The 17,020-nt window shown below is 40.2% G+C and overlaps 1 protein-coding gene across 1 annotated transcript in view; it reads left to right on the forward strand.

The window, feature by feature from the left end:
• dync1i1a (dynein cytoplasmic 1 intermediate chain 1a) overlaps positions 1-15,076 on the forward strand; it is a 223,370-nt gene extending 208,294 nt beyond the window's left edge. The window contains exons 16-17 of the mRNA XM_080216678.1: positions 7,792-7,917; positions 14,441-15,076. Of these exons, the coding sequence (XP_080072804.1) occupies positions 7,792-7,917; positions 14,441-14,560 (246 nt within the window). The 3' untranslated portion in view covers positions 14,561-15,076. The remainder of the gene's footprint in view (positions 1-7,791; positions 7,918-14,440) is intronic.
• The last annotated feature ends 1,944 nt before the right edge of the window (positions 15,077-17,020 follow it).

The raw sequence follows: 17,020 nt of genomic DNA on the forward strand, positions 1-17,020 counted from the left end.
TTATAGGATCATAGAATGGTTACAGCATATAAGAAGGCCATTCAGCCCTTCGTATCTGTTTTGAGTCTCTGCAATAGTATCTCAACTATTGCCATTCCTCATTTTTGCTCTGTTGCGTGCAAATGTTTTCTGTTCAGATGATAGATATCCAATTGTCTTTTGAAAAACATGATTGACTCTGAGTCTGTCTTCACCATGCATACAGGCGGTGCATTCCAGATCCTAAACACTTTGTATATAAAAAAAAAATTCTTCCTGTTTCATTTGGTTTTTAGGGTAGGGAGTTGGGGGAGGAGGGGAATTAGGATTTCTGACAAATTCCTGCAATCAGCTTTACGTAAGGAGACAGCAGATCAACTTTTGTAGAGAATTGTGATCTTATCTGGTGTGCACAGGGAACACGGCGTTGGAGGCCAGTCAAGTGAAAGTAGGTGAGAAATTGGCCAGTGGTGTCAGGATAAAAGATTGGTCAGTGAACCTGGCTGCAGCATGTTGTCTCAACTAAGCTAGGCCACATGTTTGGCTCTGCAGAGGAAGGGGCCGAAGAGCTATACTGCTACTGCAAAGCTGTCTTCAATGTCCTATAAATCTGCTGGTAGTGGGTCAAAGAGCAGGACAAGGATCAAAGCAATGGTGGCCTCTTCAGCTGATGGGTGTTTTTTGGGCTCTGACTCATCCTCCAAGGGGATGTGAGTGGCCCAGAGATAGACATATAGCCCCATGTTATGCATTTGCAGGGATAAGGGGACCTGCAATAGCCAACTTGGTCACAGAAGGTGCTTTGTGGCTCAGCAGTTCTACTAGCAGAGACTTAGCTTCAGTGAGATGTTGAATCAACAACACCTACACCAACTGCACCTTTCCAGGGAGAAGGTGCTGAAGCAAAATGGAATAATGCAACATGAGTTGAGGACATAGGCATTGGGCAATTGCCACTATCCCAATTTCTTCAAAGGTGACATTGGTACTTAATTTTTACATCCAGTTGGTTGTTCCAGGTAATGTTCAAAAATGCATGTGGCCTCTCAGCAACCCATTGCTGCATCAAGAAGGTTTTGGATGTCATGTACCTTTTGGGCTAGACAAGTTCACAATTGATGGGATCAGTCAGTCCGAGGGGGGTTAATCAGATTTGAGGTGACGGTGAGTTTCTGCAGGTGCAGAGGGTCATCAGATATACAAAAGCTCCCTTACAGCAGTTGGGCACCTTTACTAATAGGAAGGGATTTTACTCGCTTAGTGCTTAGGTTCTGTGTGATTACTGTGTTTTGTGCTGTTGTGTGAGAGGTTTCTTGGAAGTTGCATCCTTAAGTAGTCTGTTTGCCTGAGCTCTTTAAGTCATTGCGAGCCTTTGTGTTGGATCCTGGGGCACAAGGTGTCCACTGAAGACGTGGCTTCTGAACCCTGAATGCAGCCCCAACAGACAGAAAACAAATATAACCACAGTCACATGAGCTACCATCAAGCAGAGCATTGGCCTATTGAAGATGAGATATCAATGCCATCATAGATCTGGGGGAGCCCTGCATTATGCATACCCTGCATCATTCTGGCAGCGCAGAGGGGAGTAGCATGGAGCATGAGAGAGACTCTGAGCGAGCCATGTCCTCAGGAGGAGAATGATAATTAGGCGGCCCAGGCAACAGACTGATACACGTGACAAGGAGATACCTCATGTGTTTTATTTGAACACAAGCAGAAAGAGATGAGAAGCTAACACATTCTGTCCCAGAGACTTGTGTTACTAATTTGCCACAGAAGACCCTCACCTCCTATGCATTCTTGTGACCACTATGTACAAAGACCATCATTAGAACAGGTGCTTTTGAGTTCCTCGCCTTTACAGAACATAACATGGGTGGTTTAAACATCTGTATAATGGATGCTATAAGGAAAAAAAATCACCGTTCAACAGCATTGACTTTTTAATTAAACTAAATTCAAGTATTTATGTAAATTATCACTCAGTGAATCCCCATTGTTACTCCATGCATCTAGGAGGTGTGTGCTTATACTTATAGAAACTGTTACAAAGTCTCCTGCAAATTGAGTTAATGTGGAGACAGGCTGCTGTCTTTCAAGCTCTGGTGTATTTGATAGCTGTGGCCTTCATCTGCTGTGCCTGTGAGCCTGATTGGGGCCAGTACCTCTGGGTTCATCTGCATTTATGCAGGGGTCAGCTGAGTCATCAGAGTGGTACCCAGCTTTTTTGTAATGGTGGAAGACATGGAGGATGTACCCTGAGAAGAACCCCATTGCCTCAAGCCTGATACACCTCTGCACTTTGAGGCCTCACCTAAAATTCTGTGGTCACCTGAAGTAGTTATCCTGGTGATGGAGAGATGGGTGCCTTGCCCATTTCATTTACCTATTGCTCCACTGACCTTGTGGATGAGGTCATAGACTGAATGTCCCTTTCAACCTCTACATCCAATCTGTCTCTCCTTAAGGCTCGTTACTCGCCCTTTCTCAATGAAGGACGCCATGTGTTTACAATGCAGAGATATGGAGCCACTCATGTCATGGATGGATTCCTCCATTATTTGACCACGAAGAGGAAGAAAGCATCCTTATTGTGGAGAATGCAGCTGTGAGGCCTGTTTACAGTCCTTGGGAAAAACAGCTACATGGTACATCAGATATCCTGATCGATCTGGAGAACAAGAGCGGGAAGAATATCCATGTGATCAGTTTTTCAGAAGGAGCTATGGGTAAGATCCCATTTAATTTTGTTTGAGAACTGGTTATCGCTTTTTCTTAATCTCGACACAAAAACCAGGCATGTGAAACTTGCAGGAGCACATCATATCCTGAACTTGAGGCCCAGGGATGATCATCAACCTGGTCTATTTTCATAACTTCAGAGATCATTAGAGTATTGGAAGTAGCCAGACATGCTGGAGCCTTGCTCTATGATGGAGCAACGGTTCTCACTTCTGCAAGACTTCTGAGCAACGATACAACAGAGGCTTCAGTGAAGTTAGAAAATGTGTGAAAGCTTTCAGAATGCAGTATGCCCTGCTATATCCTGCTGTCCTGAGGGTTACATACATTGGATCCTTGAGGAATTTTGACAATCCTACTGAAGCTTTGGCCTTTCTAAACTCTAAGGCAATGATTTGGAAACACAACGACTGATCATTAATCCTGGACTATATCCCTTGTTGCATTTCCTTATGAATCTTCTATTGTTACTGATCATATTGATGAGGGGATTTAGTAAGTGAACACTGAGGCAAATTTTACCTGTTATCCTTTTGAAACCAGAGATGTTGATTTATCTTTGGACTACATCCCTCACCAAACTACTTCTGTTTCCCCCTCCTGAGTACAGATGGTACAGCTCTCATTACAGAAAGGGCTCAGATCCTGTAGCAATGGGCTGAACACTTTGCCATCCTCAACCGACAATAGACAGGATTTCCCTGCACCATGGATGACCCACCAGTAGTAGCCAAAGTCACGAAAGCTGTCAGCCAGCTATCCAGTGGCAAAGCCCCAGGAGCAGATGCCATACCCGCAAAGATCTATAAAGCTGCTGGTCCTGCACTTATCAAGAAGCTCGGAGTTGTTCCAGTCCTTTTGGAAGCAAGGATCCATTCCTCAGGAACTTAAAAGATGCTTCCATCGTACACCTCTACAAGAGGAAGGGCAATTGGCAAATTTGCGACAACCACTGAGGAATCTCGCTGCTCTCCATCACAGGAAAAACCCTCAACAGTCCTGCTAAATTGTCTGGTCATTCATCTGGAGCTGGGCCTGCTTCCAGAATCACACTGTGGTTTCCTGAAAGGCTGTGGGACTATTGACATGATTTTGGCCGTGCACCAACTTCAGGATAAGTGTCAGGAGCAGAATCGCAAGCTCTACACAACTTTTGTTGATCTCGTGAAAGCCTTAGACACTGTAAGCCGACAAGGCCTGTGGAGAATCATGTCAAAGTTCAGCTGCCCCCCAAATTCATTCAGCTGGTACGCCAGTTTCATAATGGCATAATGGCCAGAGTACTGGATGGCGGAGGATCCTCTGAGGCATTCCCAGTCACCAGTGGTGTCAAACAGGGCTGTGTGCTCGCACCCACACTGTTCAGCATGATGTTTACTGCCATGCTGCCTTCCAGGACAGTGTTGCTGGAATCAGCCTCAAGTACAGAGTGGATGGGAAGCTCTTCAATCTGAGGAGACTTCAAGCTATTACCAAAGAAAAAGACTGTTCTGAAAGATTTCCTCTTTGCCAGTGACTGCGCCCTGCATACCGGCTCAGAGCCAAAGATGCAAGTCAGTATGGACAAATTTTCCACGGTTTGTGACAACTTTGGACTTGCCATCAACATTAGAAAGACTGAAGTCATGCACCAGCCTGCTCCTCATGCAGTGTACACAGAACCCATAATCACAAAGTACAGGCAGTGGATCAGTTCACATATCTTGGCAGCACCCTCTCCCAAGCAGTGATTATTGATACAGAAGTTAACTGCAGAATAGTAAAGGCAAGTTCTGCTTTTGGTAGACTGCGCTCCACTGTATGGGAATGTCGAGGAATCAGCCCAGTAACAAAACTGAAGGTCCCCAGTGCCACGGTTCTCATTCCCCTCCTGTATGCCTGTGAAACATGGACTATGTATCGAAGGCATGCAAGACAGCTTAATTATTTCCACATAACTTGTCTTTGCAGAATATTACACATAGATAGCAAGACAAAGTACCAGACACTGAAATTCTTTCTAGATCAAGTCTAACATCAGTCCACACACTGCTGATGAGAGCGCAGACTTGGTGAGCAGGTCATGTCATCTGTATGTCAGAACGCATACCCAAGCAGCTCCTTTCTGGGGAACTTTCTGCTGGAAGATGCTCGCATGAGACCAGAAGAAACATTTCAAAGATACACTCGAGGCATCCCTGAAGTCGCTTGATATAGACACAACCACCTGCGAAATACTAGCACAAAACCGCCCTACCTGGCGCTGCCTCATCCACAAAGGCTGTCAAGCTTACAAAGCAAGGTGTATTGCTGAAGCACAACTTAAGCGCGAGCTGCGCAAGTCCAGAGCCACCAGCGCAACAACTACAGTATCTACACAAGTCTGTTCAATATGTGCCAGAATATTCCGTGCTAGAATTGGCCTGATCAGTCATCTTCAGACGCACCGCAGCCAGCCTCAAAATGACTAATGGTGTCGAGGTCCTTATTGATGACGATGGACGAACAACTTCTGTTTGAGAAGTGTGCTGCATAGATTGTATGGCACTACAGCTGTGCGATATTTATCCATCTGTTATAATCCTTGCATTTATAATGGTAGAATGTTATATGGTATTCTTTACTGTAATCATGGTGAACATGAGTAGCATCACTGCAGCGAGGTGGGCAAGCGTCTTAATGTAGAGATTGTGGGTATGGTCCTATGAATCCTCAAATTGGTAAACATAAAAGAACATAAGAACTAGGAGCAAGGATAGGCCATTTGGCCCCTCGAGGAAAATCCTCTTGGAATACGGTGTTGCATATTTTTTGTATTTCTATTTTGGGGATTAAGAATTTCTGGCTTATTTCTGTAAAGGCTTGGACAGATTGCGTATCCTGGGAAAATAAACCGTTATATATCGATAGTGCCTCCAGTGAGTTGGAGATGGGGAAAGTATGTTCTGATGCATGCCCAAGCATGGTGTGAGAATCTCTGGCTAATCAGCCTTTCTTACACCTGTGTCAATATACTGTATTCTTTTTGGCTGAATAAGCAATGGCAATGGCTACTTTAAAAATGTCTCTCTAATGCTGTAAGTGAGGCTGTGCACTACTCTGCCATTTACTCTAGGCTTTATCCTGGCATCCCCATTCTCTAACATATCCTTCCATTGTTTATATGGTGGGAGGCATGGGCTACAATGAACAATCCACATCAGTTTTTGTTGTGTTATTTATAAAAATTTGAAAAATCTTCAATAAAAAGATATTTGAAAAAATTGAAACAAGAAGAATGAGAAATGATCTCACTGAAACGTACAAGATTGTGAAGGGCTTTGACGTGGCAGACAGTGAGAAAGATTCCATGACCAGCAGAAACAAAAATATGGGGCACTATCTCAGGATAAGAGGTTGCTCATTTAGGACTAATGTGAAGTGAAATTGCTTCACTCATGAAACATCCTAGCCACATGAATGACCATCCTCCATGGAGCTGGAGAGAGTGTTTGGGAGAGGAAATTAACACCACAGCACAAGAGTTATTAATTGCTATTTCATCTGTGTTCCCTACATATTGGGCAATTCCTTTATAAAGCTATAAGTCAACGGCAATCTGGTGCTCCTGCAGCAAATGAGAGGGAAATCGTTGCAGAAACAATTTTTAGAAGTAGTCCCTAGAGCTGATGACTTATATCAATTGGAATCATAGCGTACTGTAACAATGAAGGATGCCAGGTGACTCCTCGTGCCAGTGATGGCTCTTTGCTAGAGCTATCCAATTAGTTTGATTTTCTTGTTCTGTCCCATTGTATTTCTCAAGTATTTATCCAGTTATCTTTCAAATGCTACTCTTGAATTTGATCCAACAGTGTTTCAAGCAGTGCATGCCAGATCACTGTGTGCAAAAGAAAACAAATTGCTTCCTCATGGTGCCACTGATTCTCTTGCAAATCAGCTTAAGTTTGTGTTCTCTGATTACTGGCCCTTCTGCTATTGGATACAATCTCTCCTTATTTACCCTATCAAAATTGTTCATGATTTTGCCAATCATACCTATCAAATTCTGCATCTGTTCTGTGGAAAACAGCAACAGCATTTTTGGTCTGTCCACATAACTGAAGTCCCTCATGTCTGGTACAATTCTAACAAATCACTTTAGCATCCCATTCTAAGGCCTTAACATCCTTCATTATCATAAAGTGTGTTGCTCAGAATCGAATAGTCTAGGTTATGGCTTAATATTATAAAAGTTTAGCATAACTTCCTTGCTTTTGTTTTTATTCCTTTACTAATAAATCTTAGGACCTGATATTCTTTTTAAACAACCTCATTTGTTCTGCCAACTTCAACAATTTATGTATATATACCCAGTCTGTTTTGCAACCACTTTAAACTTATGCCATTTGGCACATATTACATCTTCTCATTCTTCCTGCTAAAAGGTGTCTCAAGGTATTCTGTGTCTGCCTGTTACACAAATCTGTCCATATCCTTCTGAGGTCTGTTACTACCTTCCTCGTTGTTTATTACATTTGTGTTTTTTCATCTATAAATTGTGAAATTATGCCCTGTATACCCAAATCCTGGTCATTAATATATTCAAAAATAACAGTGGCACTAATATTAGCCCTTGAGAAACTAACACTCTTCGCCTCCCTCCAGTATGGAGGGCAGTTCACTACTATAGAGAGATCGAAAATAGAGAAGGAAAGAGAGAAAATAGGAAGGTCAGTTAACTTGACACACACGTTGGGAAAATGCTTGAATCTTGTTATTAAAGACTTAGAAAATGAAAGTATGATCAGAGTCAACATAGTTCTATGAAAGGAAATCATGTTTGATATAGATAAAGGGGAACTAATATACTTGGATTGTCATAATGAATATACTAAGCTGCCACACAGGCAAGTTTGAGGGCCTATGGAGTCCCAATCTTAGCATGGATTGGGAGTTGGTTAATAGATAGAAAGCAGAAAGTAGGGATAAATAGGGCACTTTCAAGTTAGCAGGCTGTAACTAGTGGAGTATTGGTATTTCTATTTCTTGTGCATTGGTCACTTAGCCTATAATGCGGTTTAACTTTTTAATATTGCTTCTTTTTAGGTGCCAACAGCAAGTGCAACTGTTGAGGGAACGTCTGCATTAAATCGGGTCAGATGGGCATCAACTGGCAGGGAGGTGGCAGTGGGAGATTCAGAAGGACATGTGTGGGTTTATGATGTTAATGAGGTAATTAACGTACTTGTTATTTGTTATAACATTTTTGTAATCTGTTTAATTGATCTGATTTCATTGGTTGTCCATTCATGTATCTATTTGAAATTTTACATCATCTTTCAAAAAAAAATGTAATCTTGAATTATTGTACTAATTTTAATGTTCTATTTGGAAGATTTTTTAAAAAGCTAGATATGAGTTTGCATATTACTTTGTTTTTTTTTACTAATTATATTTAGCATTGATTTTGTTGTATGTGTTGACTGACATTTTCTGCTAATGATTCTCAATGCAGATAATGAACAAACCACTCAGTTAAGGGTAATTAGGGATGGGCAATAAATGTTAGCTCAGCCAACAATGCCCTCATCCCATCAGTGATGGCATGACTTGATTTCAGATCTGTAACTTTTGGCATTAGGTGATGATTATTTCTATCCATTATACTTGAGTAGGATATAGCTCATGAAAAATATGCTTGAAATGTATTTATGATGCAAGCTGATTTATTTTTAAGTTAAATATGTATTTTTTAATTGAGATATTTAACCTGCAGGGTTCTAAATATTCTGATAATATCTGTTCATTTTATTTAACATTTAAAATCCCTTTTGTTTAATTAATGTTGCAGTGTAATCATCTGCCAAAGCAGAATCTTCATAAAATTTGAGTTGTAAGAAAAAGGAAGCCTAGTCGGTGATTATTTGACCATTTAATGAAAAGGGTTTGGAGAGTACTGATTAGATGTCACCAATGATTGATTTAATATTTATAGTATTTCTATTAAAACTACATGATAAACATTGTGAAATTGGCTGCTTTCACTGACTAAAAGGTTCTTCACTTAACTGCTGTAAATCTGTACTGCCCCTTAACTCACTCCACAGGATTTCAAGACTACATTTTTCCCACAAACTAGATTATCTAGAAAAATGTAAAAGACACAAACTGCAAGGCACTTAGTCATTCCAATTGCTGCTGCTTTCTCAGATAACATTCCCAGTAATTTTCTCCAAAGGTATGCTTTCTTCGATTTGTTTCTTATATGAAGAATCCTTAATGCTGATGTAACTAGTTATTTCTAACTTGCTCTATTGCACAGATTCACAGTACAAGGCTACAATAATGTTTCACTTCATTTTCTCCTTAATACAAATATAGTTTTTCAGCATTGTATCTGTTTTCCTATGTACATTTGTCAAAAATTAATTTATTGGAACAATAAACAGACAAAAGCAAATTACTGCAGATGCTGGAATCTGAAACAAAAGAGAAAATGCTGGGAAATCTCAAATCTGACAGCATCTGTAAGGAGAGAAAAGAGCTGACGTTTCACATTCTGGTGACCCTTTGTCAGAGCCTTAAGATGACAGTCTCAAGATTTTCATTCTGAGATTTTTACAAATCATTGCAAATTCTGAAATCAGTACAAAAGGGTCATCTGGACTCAAAACGTCAGCTCTTTTCTCTTACAGATGCTGCCAGACCTCCTGAGAATAAACAGACAAAAATTGAAATATGAATTACCATTTTTCATTTTGAAGTACTTTATTTGCACTTAGTTTTTTTTATTCATTTAAGGATGCAATGTAATAAATAATTATAGAAATATAGAATGTTTGCTTGTGCAATTCAGCCACAATTAATAACAGAATATTGGAATAATGTTACAAGATGTTACAAGTTCTCATTTTGTCAATTCAGGTTTTAAAGGTTGAATCTTCAATTTCAAATCAGTCATTATATATCTTTTATTCCTGCTAGATCTTGCCACATTTTGAAAGTGTGCTCAACTTGACCACGTTAATGTCTGTTTGACAGATTTAAGTTGAATCTCAATGACTAGTGAGGCTTTGTACTCTTCAAACAATGATAGAAACATTGATTGGAAGAGCAAACGTTGGATATCAAATAACACTCTAGATTATTTCTTACTGATCATTGGACAATAGAACCATACATACGTAAACAATGTAAAACTCTGCTGTTCACTTTTTAAAACATGAGAAGTTATTTGCTCTATCTTTTAAAAAGACGTTCTTGTACTGATTTCAGATTTTGCAATGATTTATAGAAACCTCAGAATAAAAATCCTGAGTCTGTCATCTAAGGCATAAGGCCTTTTGTTCCCAAACACTGAATTTTATTTAATTTGATCATTAATGCAATGGAAAAGCATACCATTCCAAGTAATGAATAACCTAATCAGTAATCCATTTTGCCAATCTCTTGACTGTGAAAAAGGGGAAATTTCAAAATTTTGAAAATGTTTCCATTAATTTTGTTGTCTCCATTGAGTGTTTTTATTTTGCATCATTCTAAGTTACTATTCTGCCATTTGCCATTTATCGTAATAACAAGCTTTAGACAGATGCAGCAAATATTAATCCTACCTTTGCAGGTTCATACAAAATAAACCATTCCAAATTAGGAATATATTTTACTACTTTAGTAGCCATTTCTCAATGTGAAACACTGGAACAGCATAAATGGACCACATTTGGGTACTCATTGTCCTAATTTACTTTTGATGTGGATATGCCGGCGTTGGAGTTTACTATCAAATAAATCGGTTGGACTTAAACCTGGTGTTGTCAGACTTTTTACCTAATTTACTTTAACATGTCAAGTTTAACTTTCCAATGCATTTTTTTAAACCTTGAATTCAAAATGTTTTCTTTGCAGTAAAAGATTTGGCATGACTTTCAAAGCCAGGTTTAAAACTATCTTCTGACAAGACCGATTTTAATAGGGAAAAGACAAGTATAACGGAGTAATTAAACTGGATTCATCACACTGTAAAGATCATTTTTGAGTAGTCTGGTTTAATTTTAATGTAGAATTATCTACAGGACACAAAATAAATATGAAGACTATTTGCTTTACACCTTTTACTGCTAATTATTTTTTCTTTATTCTGTTTATATTATACTTATGATTCATAATCCTATTAAATTATTAATATTTTATTTCTGCTGATTATTGCTTCATAAATTTCATGCATTGCTTATTTTTTTACTTGTCACATATTCAGATGAGTTGACTATTTAAATGTTAATTGATGGTATTTGCTTTACCTTTTTCAAGATATACTATAGCTCGGGACAAGTAGTAACAAAAAAGGAATCTAATTATATTGTTGGTGGCCCTGCCAGCTTGAGGGTCCTGATTTGCCAGTTGGTTGCCAAATGTTCTCACACTGTTCCCAACTTTAATAAGCTAACTCCAGAGTGTCAGCAGGACTAACTAAAATATTAAATTAAATTGATTCTTACCTGTAGGAAAGTATTCAGTGACCCAGGTAAGTGCCTGCTAATATTATAGGATTTAAAAATTGGATTGAGTTAAAATTATGCAGGAGGGTTCTTTTAAATCAGGAAGGACATAGATGCCAATAACCCATTAAATCTGTCCTCAAAGCACTTCAATTTGGATGTTTGTCAATAAAATCATACGCACAACGATTAAACTCTGTCTTACCAAAATATCAAACTTCCTTTCCAGTTAATGGCATGTTTCCCAGCAACTCATTAAGTAGCATGTGTTTTTTTTCTTTTTGGAAAACTTAACCCTTGGTACAGAATTTTTTAGAAGTGACTAGACAGCTAAAACTGATCTTTCTGCTAGAATCTCCTGAATACAATACCTGTCAAATGATCTTTAAAATAAATCAAAAGTCACCCACATATTATCTGCACAGTTTTGCTGAAAAATAATGAACCAGATTCTTTTAAAATATTCCTCAAGGTTCATGTTTTTTTATACAGAATTATGTGCATGTTTACTGCTAGGCCAATACTTCGGTTGGCTATTTTTCACTAATGGTGGGGTCGGGGGGGCTAGAGAGAATAATTCTCGGGTCCACTAGCTGCTGGGGAGTATTGCGATGGCCTGGAAAATTGAGTCAGTACAGAGAGGTTCCATGCCAGTTGCCAATCTCATTACAACCCTCCCAGGTCACACTGCCAGCCCTGATTGTGTTCCCTGCCCATAGCAAATTCAATACTTTAACGGGCTCGTTGGGCCAAAAGGCCTGTTTCCCATGCTGTGGTGTTCTTTGTAATTAGCTCCTCAGCAATGAGAGGCATTCTACACCCCACCCTCACACTACACAGGAACGAGGTTTGTCTGACCTGAGCCCCTTCCCCAAGACCCCTTCAGGCCATGGACCTTGGTAGTATCAATAGTGCATTGGCACTGACACAAAGCCTTCTGCTCCATGGGGGCACAGAGGTAAGTTCAGTGGTCTTTTGCCAGTCTGCTGATGTCAGGCAGCAGCAGAAGTGCCCCTCAAGAGTCTTGGGAGTTGGTTGGACTTGGGCTAAGGGCAAGGGGCTGACCTCGCCACTCTCCTGAGATGGGAGTATCATGGCTGCACTGTCCCTTCTACTCCTGGCAGATGAGAGCAGACCTCTTTGAAGTCCTCTAACAGAGGGATGTCAATTTCACGGGGTGGGGGGGGGGGGTGGTTTGCATAGCTGAAATTGCTCTTGAAGCCTTTGATCTGTAAAAACATCAAGGTGCAGTGCCTTGTAAAAGATTCAGCTGCCAGCTCAATGGATTGCTACAATCCTCCAGCCATCTATGTTTATTTTCATTTCTGTTCATTGTTTTTATGGTTGAGTGCACCTCAAGCATCCATTGATCCTGACCCAAACATTAACACTCTGATCCTGATTGACAGTCCATGGCTTCATTTCCTGTTTTGCATAAACGTCAAAGAGAAAGTGATCTTGCTGGGAAATACTTGTGCGGGCTCTGAGAGAATGGAATGTGACTTGGCTGTGGCGTTCCACATTTGAATGGTCTACCATTATTCGCTAAGGCAGCTCATATACATAGTTCAGTGCTGTATCCCTACAGTTGTAACTTTTTTAAAATTGTGAATTGAGGGATTAGGCAAGAAAACTCCATATATATCGGCGTGTATCTTGAGGATGGAATTTTACCAAAAAATGACTTGTCATTTTGAGCAAGAAAACCGGTGCAATTTACACTACATGTGCAGTGGGACTGGGATTGCAATCATCTTCCCCTTGATCATTTTTTTGGAGGGGGGGGCGTGGAGAGAACAGTTTTGTAGCAGTTTGGAAAGGGGGCAGAGCTAAACATGCCAACAAACCTGGCTTCACAGATATATGGCATTGTTTTAAAAGGTGCCCTATCTGAAATTGAAACTGAACCCACCTGCTTTCCCCACCCCCCCCATCCCTCATTGAAGGCATGCTTCCCCTTCCCCTGAATCACCACCTGATCTCCCCTCACCCTGAACATAGATCACTGGCATTGGGGCCTCCCAATGGGCTCCCCTATATGCTCCGCTCCTCCTTGCTCTGACCCCTTGGCACACTGCCTGCATGCATGCTTGGGGTAGTGCCTGGCCTGCCAGTCCCCTGGTGTGGCCATCATGCCTGGACTCCATTTGTAGAGACCGATAGTTATTTCCACTGAATTCCCGCTGACCTGAGGATTGGCGAATGCTGGGAGCAGAGAGAATCTGGTTTGAAACTGATTAATCATGTCTAGTTATGCTGATCTGGTTTCTGCCCTTACTAGGGGCTGGGAGACTCCCAAATGGTGTTCTTTCCGGGCAGTAAATGCACTAGTTGTCTCCTTAGCGGTTCTCTGACCTTGCAGAGACCCCAGTGCAATCTGCACTCGAGTGTATGGAGCTGGAAAATCACCCCCAGTTTATTGGTCCATGTACATTGTTCAAAACTACAAGTCTGCTGAGGTTGCTGTAAATGCAGATGCTGCAGTGTTTGGTTTGAAATTGCTGAATAAACTGATGTCATGAACAAGAATTAATGCTTCAAATTTCATTCCAGCATAAATTTGATGAAAGATAACAAAACCTTTGTTCACCTAGATCTTTTGTTGTTTAGTCATAGGAAATGTAGCCCTATTTACCACTGCACCAGCGTTGCATTAATTTTCCACAATAACCATCCTGTGGGATCTACCTAAATTTGTGCCATCTACCTAAATTTGTGCCAATTCATAAATTAGTGCTACAAGCCCACATCCGTTGGAAATGGGTCGAGACTGGCCAAACCAGTGCCACGTGACATTTGTTGCAAGGACTTTCATGTGTTTTAGCTAAATTCAAACCCACTTCTTGAGATGAAAGAACAATGGGCTACCTAATTCCTAACAGTAGTGTAAATATTTAAAAAAAACCAAACTGCTCAACAGGACTGTCTGCAATTAATGGCTCTTTATCATAATTAAATGACATTTACTACAGGGTAGTGCTTTAAAACTTTGATATTATGTTACATTGCCAAATAAATGTTTGAGCCTTTACACCTGTTATTCTATTTATGTGCCAATTGAGAATCCTAATATACACAAACATGTGAATGAAATAATCTTGACCAGTAACATTTTTTTAAAATGGAAAGTATAATGGATTAATACAGTCAGCATATAAATGCATTAGGAGATGAGTTACCTCTTTGAAAGCTTCAGGATTAAGGGCTAGGTATTTTTTTTGTTAGAAAGATTATGTAATTCCATTCCTTCTCATTCACAGCAATTGGCAATTCCTCATAGTGATGAATGGGCTCGTTTTGCTAGGACACTGGTGGAGATCCGAGCTAACCGGGCAGATGCTGAGGAGGAAAATGTTGTTGAATTGGCTGTACAGCTGTAAGACAATGTATCTGTACCCACCATGCCAATCCAATGATGCTAAACTAAGAAATGCCAGTGTAAAGTGCCATTTATGATGAAAAGCTGCTATTATTAGTTTTACTGTTTCACACTTCTAGTATGTTTAACAATATGTAAAGTGTGTTTAAAAGCAACATAGCATTATGAAATTACTGATCAATTCTGTTGTTAAATGAGTGCCATAAATACTGAAATTGCATAATGCATTCATTGATGCCTTTTAACTAGTTAGTTGTATTTAATGACTAGAAGCCCATAGTTAAGCTTGTAATTCACATGCATGTATGGCATAGATCTGTTAAACCCATTTGACACCAGATATGATGATGTGCAGATGTCGTGAGTAACACTGAGCCAAGAATTTCAAATGTGGTGTTTTCACATTGGTAATGCACATTATGAATGGTTGTACTATATGAGCATTGCTGTTCCATATTTATTAATCTACTGCATGGAAAATACTAGGAATACATTAAAATAAACTATCCTAGAACAAGCCTGTATCTCCTTTGTGTCTCTTACCTTTTTTATTTTCTTCACCACTAAAGGTATTAAAGGCCATGTTGACCTTCATTTAAAGAAATTAATATTTCCCAAAAGATCATGTTCCCAAATGGTATGGTAGCCTGTCTCATTCAAATGAGTTTTAAAGGTCCATTCCTAAAAACAATATGCATCTTCTGTTATGATGTGCATAGTTTATACTTGTGCGACATGAAAATGTGCTTAAAATCAATTTTAGCTGCTTCTATTTAAATGAAACTTGATTTTGTGGCTGATACAAGATCCGATCAATTCTTTGGCTGCAATATCTTCTAGACAAAGCTTGCTTTTATACAACAAAAACTGTACAATACTCAGCAGATTGCTGTTCGTCAGCATTGATAAGACCACATTATAGTATTGTGTACAGTTTTTTGGTCCTTTTTTAAGAAAGATATAAAAGTATTAGAAGCAGTAAGCGGATTCATTTGACTGAATCCTTCCCTCCTTTCCTTCTCTCCCTGACCCTCTCAACCCTTCCCCCCCCCCCCCCCCAACCCTCTTGCCCCAATCTCCACTCCACACCCTTCCTTACCCCACTCCCCTCCCCACCCCATCTCATCCCTTCTGCTCCATTCTTCATTACTCCCCTCCACCTCCTTAGTTCTCCCCTCCTCTCTCTCTCTTTCCCTCATCTCCCTTCTGCTTCTCTTCCACCTTTCTCCTATGATCAAAATCAGCACGATTGTAAACAGGGCCCAAGTACTGATTCTAGCCTGCCACCATGAGAATGGGCCATTTATTACTACACTATGTTGTGTTCTGGTCCACGTGCTTTTGTTTTGCTATTAATCTCATCAAAAGCATTCTGCAAGTCCATCAACATTCCTTTATTAATTTCTCAATCATAAATGCCCAAATCATGATTGTAGCTGAATTGTAGTTGCTGCAGCCACTTCTGCCTGAAGTGGAAGTTGACATCCTTCAAGGTGAAGATCTTGGGTGTAAATGGCTGCTGAGTTTTCTACATCTTCTGTAAACAGCTTCTTCCCTGTTACCTCTGCTCTATCTCCTTGTCTTTGCCTGTTTAATAATGAATTTTTTTTGTCTCCACAGGCATTTAAGTCCAGCAAGGGGCATGCATGCGGCAGGTTGTAGTGGGCTGCTCTTGGACGTTGCTTCGGAAGTTGCCTATTGCTTCATGTTAGTGTGCTTAAACTGGACCATCTCGAGGGCAACATGACAGCTCAGAGACTATCTCTGTTGCTGTGCGGACACATGGATTTGGGCCTGTGTCTGTGGGAGTTTGCACGTTCTCCCCATGGTTGCATGGGTTTCCTCCAGGTGCTCCGGTTTCCTCCCACATCCCCAAAGATGTGCTTTTAGGCTGATTGATTGGGTACTAAATTGTCCCTAAATTGGACCTCCCTGATCCTCGCACATTAGGCGTAGACTAAAATCATCAATAGGACACTGAGACAGTGGGACGGCGGCGTGGGCTCGTTGGGCCGAAGGGCCTGTTTCCCGTGCTGTGTTGTTCTTTGTTCTTTTTGTCCCAAAGAACCTAACTGTAATGTTCATGCCTGAGAAGAGAGTGTAGCATTGAACTGAGCAAAAACCTTGAGTAAAGGAACTTGTGTGAACTCCTACAAAAACCATACACCCTACTTTCATTTCTATAGCAAAGTCAAAAACACACCAGCTGAAATTTGTACACCAAGTTCTTTAAATAATTCTGCTAGTATGCAAGTTGTTTTTGCATCTGAACAGCTGATTGATCAGCTGGACTTGTAGATAGCAATGAACATTGTCAGAGAATACAGCAGGATATAGATAGGCAGGAAAATTGGGTGGAGAAATGGCAGATGGAATTTAATCCAGATAAATGTGAAGTGATGCATTTCAATAGAACTATGTAGGGGGGAACCTATACAGTAAATGGCAGAATCAGAGTATA

Source organism: Carcharhinus amblyrhynchos, chromosome 2 (genome assembly GCF_965287045.1).
Source record: "Carcharhinus amblyrhynchos chromosome 2, sCarAmb.v2.hapA, whole genome shotgun sequence".
Lineage (NCBI taxonomy): Eukaryota > Metazoa > Chordata > Chondrichthyes > Carcharhiniformes > Carcharhinidae > Carcharhinus > Carcharhinus amblyrhynchos.